This window comes from Homarus americanus, unplaced genomic scaffold, assembly GCF_018991925.1.
Source record: "Homarus americanus isolate GMGI-L3 unplaced genomic scaffold, GMGI_Hamer_2.0 scaffold6317, whole genome shotgun sequence".
NCBI lineage: Eukaryota > Metazoa > Arthropoda > Malacostraca > Decapoda > Nephropidae > Homarus > Homarus americanus.
Genome location: NW_024730668.1, coordinates 19,389,032 through 19,396,485, shown reverse-complemented (window position 1 = coordinate 19,396,485; position 7,454 = coordinate 19,389,032). Strand labels below are relative to the sequence as shown.

General features: G+C 37.2%; 1 protein-coding gene across 1 annotated transcript; it reads right to left on the bottom strand.

Moving 5' to 3' along the window:
• Window positions 1–416: 416 nt before the first annotated feature.
• Window positions 417–6,542, bottom strand: LOC121867272 (polyhomeotic-like protein 2). The gene is made up of 6 exons (XM_042367141.1): window positions 6,124–6,542; window positions 4,944–5,084; window positions 3,422–3,595; window positions 2,443–2,575; window positions 1,571–1,811; window positions 417–808 (listed from the first exon to the last, which is right to left on the bottom strand). Exons 1-6 carry the CDS (start codon window positions 6,377–6,379, stop codon window positions 605–607), a joined length of 1,149 nt encoding a protein of 382 aa, XP_042223075.1. The 5' UTR covers window positions 6,380–6,542; the 3' UTR covers window positions 417–604.
• Window positions 6,543–7,454: the final 912 nt, after the last annotated feature.

Sequence of the window (7,454 nt, the reverse complement as noted above, 5' to 3'; positions counted from 1 at the left end):
ATTCAAAATCTAAACATTGAAAATGGTGAAAAATACCTTAACCCTAGATACGGCAGTGCAGTAATGTCACAGTCTGGGTTTTCCTTCAAAATAAAATAATTTTTATCTATGTATTTTCTCTTCTTAAGTACTAGCTTTTATTTACAATAGATACCAATACTTGACTTTTAATTGGTTAAAGGAGACTCCAGTTACTTCAAAACTGAAAGAATGGAAGTAACTGTAATAAAAGAGCAAAGTTTAATGATGTACAGCCTCATTCAAGATTCTTCGAACACTGCTGGAAACAGCTGGCAACTCAAGGCGGTTTGTTTACTTTAGTACGTAGTATAATATAAAACGAAACAACAAAGCCCAACCATTAAATTAAGCAACGGGGAATTAAGTAACCAATCACCGATCACTTTTACATTTATTCATAATTTTTACCACGTACTATAGTAAACAAACGGCCTCGAGTTGCCAGCTGTCTCCAGCAGTGTTCGAAGAATCTTGAACGAGACTGTACCTATAACAATATTAATATTATAGTAATACCAGCATTCCACTTAATTCATCATATTTATCTTGCTCTTCTAAATGTATCCCATAATTTTTGTACTCTTTATGCTTCTTTTCTGTCACCTCTCATCTGCTCAATCTTAGCGCAGATCTTCAAAGCTGGTCCAAGCTTCATTGACATGGCTGACATTAAATGGTCAGCTTTCAAAAGCATCAATGCCTGGCCATCGATCTCTTGAAGGGCAAAGTCTTCTGCATATTCTTTACAACCTGGAAGGTTCTGTATGAATTCGACCACATCTTTCACCTGTTGATATATAAAACAAAAAAGTTATTAACATGTACAATCCTTCCGAACATGTTCATTCAAACTATCTATATATCCACTCAATGATATTCTCAACTACCTGTACAATGTATCCAACTGAGACAAGCAACATCAAAGCTTTCCAAGGTCTTATTGAGGTATCCTCCACTGTCTAAGACTATTCTGTCATTGCTCTGGCACATTACACAAACCTATTTCAAGGCCCCAAAAAGGTACATGACTGACTCAACCAATTTACTCACTGGGCTACCTGCTGATCTCCTAACTTCTAATGATATGTCTTTGAGTCGTTTCACCAACCTTCATCCACCATATTGTATGTTCAGCATTGCCAATCCATCTCAATAAACTCATCTATGTGTCTACAGATAGCTCTATTTCTAACACACTTCTCACTTCTTTATCTGTTACCCTGTCAAGTGTGACAGTTCCTCTAATATAGTTTTTATTTTTTACTAATTTATATATTTAGAAATTTATAGGCAGCATGTAAGTACATTTCCTCCTCAACCAACACTTGCAGGATACCTCTAATTTGCCTTTATCATACAATGTTTCCTAACACCAAATATCCAAATTAATTTACCATTTCCAGGTTTTCTCCATTTAAATTACAGTTATACTTGTAGCTGGATGATCTCATCTAAATCCTGGAACATTTCTCTGACTTGCATTCTCTTTCTTAAGTGTCTCTACCCCTCACTGTTGTGGAGAACATAGATACAGTTAAATGTTTCTTACCGTCCACTTGAGGATGTCTACTCTCTGTGTTTTAGGAGAATTTAAATTTGTCGATCCATCAGCCTCAACTGTTCCTTCATCAACTTCCATTTCTACTGTCCCCACTTCCTGAGGCTCGACCGCCATTAACTGGGGGGCAGTTTCAGCCTCTTCCGCATCTTCGTCCTCACGCAGCCGTTTACTAGGTGACTCATCTGGGTTTTTGAATAGGCCAATTCTTTTTGAACAGCCAACATTATATCTGTTGGAGAGATAGTTTTTAATGTTTTGAAAGATAAAAGATACTTAAGTAAAAAACCTGATGAACATTGCAGACAACACATGATAAAATTTATAAACAAATATATCAACTACAGGTACCAAGCACAACTTATAAATGTTGAAAAATAAATAAAAATCAACTGATATAAATGAAAATGAAGCATTGCACTTAACAGACATCAAGAAACACAAATAAACTGGTAAAAGGAACAAACGCTCAGTGGATGTCTTAGGCAAATGCAGTCTAAATCTAACAGCCATTCTAGATGAAGTGAATAAGGCAAAGTCTGTACAGTATTACTCTTGATTCCACACAATATAATGTAGCAGGAAAAAGCTTGCATGAGCGAGTCAAATACTTCTAAAATATTCTCACTTAATGCAAATTGGCAGAAATTAGGAACGCACACAAACACAACACACATTTTCCCTTAAATTGTTGTCATTCATTCAATCAATCTCATTGCCCTTAGAAATGTGTTGTTACAAGGTTCCTTTTCACATAAGCCAGCACCAACCATTACTACTGTACCACCAGTGATCCTTCCCCCAAAAACTACGCATTGCCATCATGTTCTCCGCTTATTCACACAAATGTATTCTTAACGTACCTTTTAGCACAAGCTGTACTGCAGAACCTCTTGGATCTCTTGAACTTGGAACGTAAGTCAGTTTTACCACAAAATTCACACTTGGCGGTGTCTCCCTTTGGTGATGGTGATATCTGTTCGCCTGTCTTCTTTCCTGTTGGTAGAGGATAGAGACGATTACTTTCTTGCATGCGTATAGGAATAAGTACAGATTTGAATGTATTATACAGCACAGATACTTGTACAGTACTATATTAGCTCCCATGTAGTGGTACTATCAGAGAGTTGATGCCTTTATTAGATATTGTAATCATAACTCTTTGTGTAAAGCCATAACCACATGCAGAGTTCCCAGAGGAGTTAAGCAGTCAATGATGGACACACACAGGCATTACTCTGTCTCTTGCCAAATATGTATGAAGAATAATAAATTTTACCTATAATTTGATTCAGAATTTATCAACTAGAAAATGAAATATTAAAAATAATATACCTATCATAATTAGAGTTCCCAACAAAGTAAAATCTTCCCTTAATACTGTATACTGTATTATTGCTTTTATTAAATCATTGTCTTGATACAAAAGAATTTTGACAAACTTTTTGCAGATTTATTTTCCTCTTGTGTTTACTGGTTAAATGAGCCTTAATACTACTCTGCAGATAATAAATTCTTAGTTCATGCAGGCAAATGATGGCTGCTTTATTTGTCATTGAAAAATAAAAAATAAAATGCGGTGGTGTGGAGTTTTGAACACTTGTGGTGTGGAGATGGTTGGTGACCTAAAGACTATAGCAGGATTCTGTGTCTATTATACTGGTTTAAATATAGCAACAGCTGACAGAGACAGACAGATATAGCATCATACAAGGTCAATACACCTCAGATACTAAATGGCCATTCAACATTAAACTCCTCCCATTCATCTATACACACAAAAGCGATGAAAAAAAAAGCTACCCCAAGAAGCAGTGAAAATAAAGGAATAAAGTATCTTACTGGCAGCCTCATCATCGGGTAGATTCTCTTTCTCAGCTTGTCCTCCTACTGATGGCTGTGCCGAGGAGGAGGTGACGGCAGCAACTGGGATACTAGTGTTGGTGTAGTTGGGAGGACGAGGCTTTGATATCTCAGTTAGCAAGGATGATCGACTCACAGGGAATGGCTCAGAAGCTGTTAAAAGATGTTAACTTCTTTAACATCTAGCTTTACTACATTCCTTTACACATGAATACAAAGGTTTTCTCACATATTACTACTCATAAGCACCAGTAGCTTTTGAGACATGTATGTAAGAGTGTTATGAAATATTCTTCCCTTATACTGTACCTCATTTATAAGTATGGGAATACCTAATTAAGAGCTAATATATCAAGACAGAACGGTAAGCATATATAAGTGAGCTGAAATAGGAGTATGAGCAAATAGGCAATGGACTTCTCTATCAGCATATAGTACACAAGTTACTCTCCCAATACTGAAGGTGGGGTGGTCCTTGTGGAACATTTCCTACACAACCAACCATCATCACACCAAGTGTTAAGACCCAATACCAATAATCACCTGCATGTTGCTTTGGCTATCATCACCAGATAAATGTAGCACATTAGCCACTTTCTTGTATTAAGATTTAACAATGTGTGTAAATAATTTGGATTGCCTTAATGTGTGTATACAGGGAGGAAAGTGGATTGCAGCACATGCAATAAAAAATAAAAAAGATAATGAACAGTATAATAGTGACGTTTACTTCCAGGCAGAAATATGAATTACACAGTAGCCATAACTCTGGTAAATAAATATGGAACACATTATCTGATGTGATCTAGAGCATCAAGATACAAAACTGCATACAGTACCTGATCTAATTTTGATTCACAAAGACTTTTTCAAGTTAAAAGAACAGAAATGACACACCACTGAGCAAAAGATACTATATTATGATGTTAGAATATTAACAAGATGGAGGGTATTTAAATTTAGCGAACCTAAGCTAACTTGAATCACCAGGATGATAACACCAATGGAGTAATGTTGACCACTTCAAAAAAAAACAACCATCACCACAGGTTCCTAGGAAGCTTGAGAATGCGAGACAAAACAAGTCTTACTTCACTGTGATGGTGACTATAACACAGACCTATCAGAGGGGCAATAAACAAAGCCTTTACTTTACTGTTGGAAAAATAGCAAAAAGATGTATCGTTTAGAAAACCTTTCAATCACTTTTCTGCACTTGAGACTTTACTCAGTACCCCAGTGACTGTGAAGAGATATACATAGACCTATCTGAGCACTGCTAATGATGTCTAACAATCCAACAAATAATGTTAGATGGCTAGTTTCGTTATTATAACCTCCAATAACGATCTACCCTCTCATGATGCACTGTACAGGAATAGGTTAAGTGAATCTTCCTCATTCAGATCTTTTCCTATACAGTAATGCACTATTACTTCTACAATACATATTTTAGTCACCATATTTACTTGCCAGTGAAAAATATTTATTAACTGCTCACCTTCATGAATAACAAATCCTTCTATGACATGTGTGAGTACTTGTGGCTTAACCATAGCCTTTGGTGGGCCAGTGGCAGCTGGTAGAGGTGCAACTAGGTGTGTTGTCCCATTCACTGTTGGTTGTGGGGCTTTATCATGAACTGTAACAAAAATATTATTCAGGTTCAGGAATAATGTACCTTTTAATGATAAAATTCATGATAAAATTACATAAGTGTAACATAGATTAATTATCATTCCAGCCCCACCATATAGGGAAAAGCCTAAAAAGGTACACACTATACAGTATGTACAAAGGAATACAGTAGTAGCCCCATCTTTTATTTGGTTCCTAAAAATAAACAAAAGCAAATCATAATGGAATCTTTGAGTGTATGTGTGTATGTGGATGGGTGGGATAAGTAATAAGGAAGGCTGAATGTAAAATTGATGATGAAATAAAACTTGATGTCCTTATTGTGTAAAACAAAGGTGAAGGGCAAAAACAGACAAGAGGGAGTAAAGTCTGAGAGTAGGAGTGAACATTGTGATGGTGTTGTTTGCCGATGAAATGTTGATTTGTGACATGACAGGAGCAGGAGGAGGGTCTGTTGCAGAATACTGTGGATCAGTGGATTACAGAGAGTAAACAGCATTTGCTTTAGGGAAAGGGTAAAGTGAAGAGAAAATATGAGGTTCTGGGAATTCTCACTTAACCAGGAAGGTCAAGCTGCAGTGCTGGCTTGTGTGAAGTAATAACAGTAAACCTCATTTTGGGCCTTGTTGTGAAAGAATACATCTTTTATAGCTGTAAGAATTAATGAATTACAGCAGATGAAAGCAAAAGGTATGAGTAAGAGAAGGCTTTGGAAAGAAATTACGGTATATAACGATAATCACACCTATACTTTTCTATCTTCATTGTGAATATAATGTCAATGCCTCAAAAATACTTTTACATAACCTGAATGCTTTTTATCTTATTAATTTTCCTTACTGAGTTAACATGCCAGGCTAGACTCCCTGTAAGAGTCTGATTATGTGTGCCAACACCTTAATCGTCTAATTGACTCAACCAATCTTTTGAATATTCTGAATCCTTCTTTTTTTCTTCAGCTGTACCAATTACTTGTATATACCTTTTGTAACTTCTTCATTCTCTATATACAAATCTGTCCTATGCCCATTGAATTTACTTACCCTCTCCACTCTCACTGGATGGCGTACCATTCATCGTTGGCACTGCCGGTACTTGCTGGGGCATTGTCGCTTGCGTCATGTGTGTTGTGGTTCCTGACAATTGCGCAGGCATAGACGTAACAGCATTAACTTTCTTGGTTGAATTGCTCTCGGTTGTCATGGGGGTTATGTGATTCACTTTCTTGGCTGTGTTGTTCTCTGTTTTTATCTCTGGTTTGACTTGGAGTGTTGGAGGTGTTGAAGATATGGGTGCCATCGCTGGTGCTAGTGTTGGAGGCTGAAGGGAGGTTGACACTTGTGACACTGGAATTGTAAGTTGTGGTTGTGGTTGTTGTTGTTGTTGGTGATGTTGCTGTTGTTGTTGCTGATGTTGCTGATGTTGCTGATGTTGTTGTTGTTGATGTTGTTGATGTTGCTGTTGTTGTTGATGCTGTTGTTGTTGCTGATATTGTTGTTGTTGTTGGTGTTGATGTTGTTGTTGTTGTAGTTGCTGTTGTTGTTGCTGCTGTTGTTGTTGCTGTTGCTGTTGTTGTTGTTGTTGTTGTTGTTGTTGTTGTTGTTGTTGTTGTTGTTGTTGCTGTTGTTGCGTAGATAAGGACGTGGTGGCAGGAGCAAGGATCGGAGCAGGGGAGCTGATAGGAGATTGGGTGGTCAAAGTCTGTACATGAGTTGGTGCTTGTAGAGACACACTAGATATTAAAGTAGGAGGTGAGGGAGCTACGGACACTTGAGGAATGGTTGTGTTACACTGCTGCTGTTGCTGCTGAGGTTTAGCTCTGACCAACTGTGGTAAACCAGGAGGAGGCTGACCTGCTGGTGGTAGAGGTGCTGTCGGAGGGGTCATGGGCACTCCAGCTCTGTACACAAAAGAGTTACAATGCTCACTGAGGGAGTGTATTTACCTTATCAGTTTATGAGTTACACAATATGTTTCAAGATTTATTTTAAGGTATAGTACCTCATGATCACAATAAGAGCCAATCTTTTTCATTAATAGATTGATAATCTCAAATTTCTTTATATTTCTAAACCAATTGTAACCTAATCAGATATAATATTCATAATACAACCAAGTCTACTACATATTGGGATATAAATTCATTGATTGGTTATCAATACACAACTTTATATCATTTCAAAAACACTTAACAAACAGCAAAGGTTCCTACACAGCATTATTTAGGTGACTTACTTAGCTTGAGCCATACTAGTAATAGCTTGCATTGGTGGAGCTTGAGAAATAACTTTACTATTAGGGACAGAAACAACAGGCGAAGAAGACATCGGCACCGGTGACACTGCCGTCTGCTGCATGACTTGCGTGGTGGCAT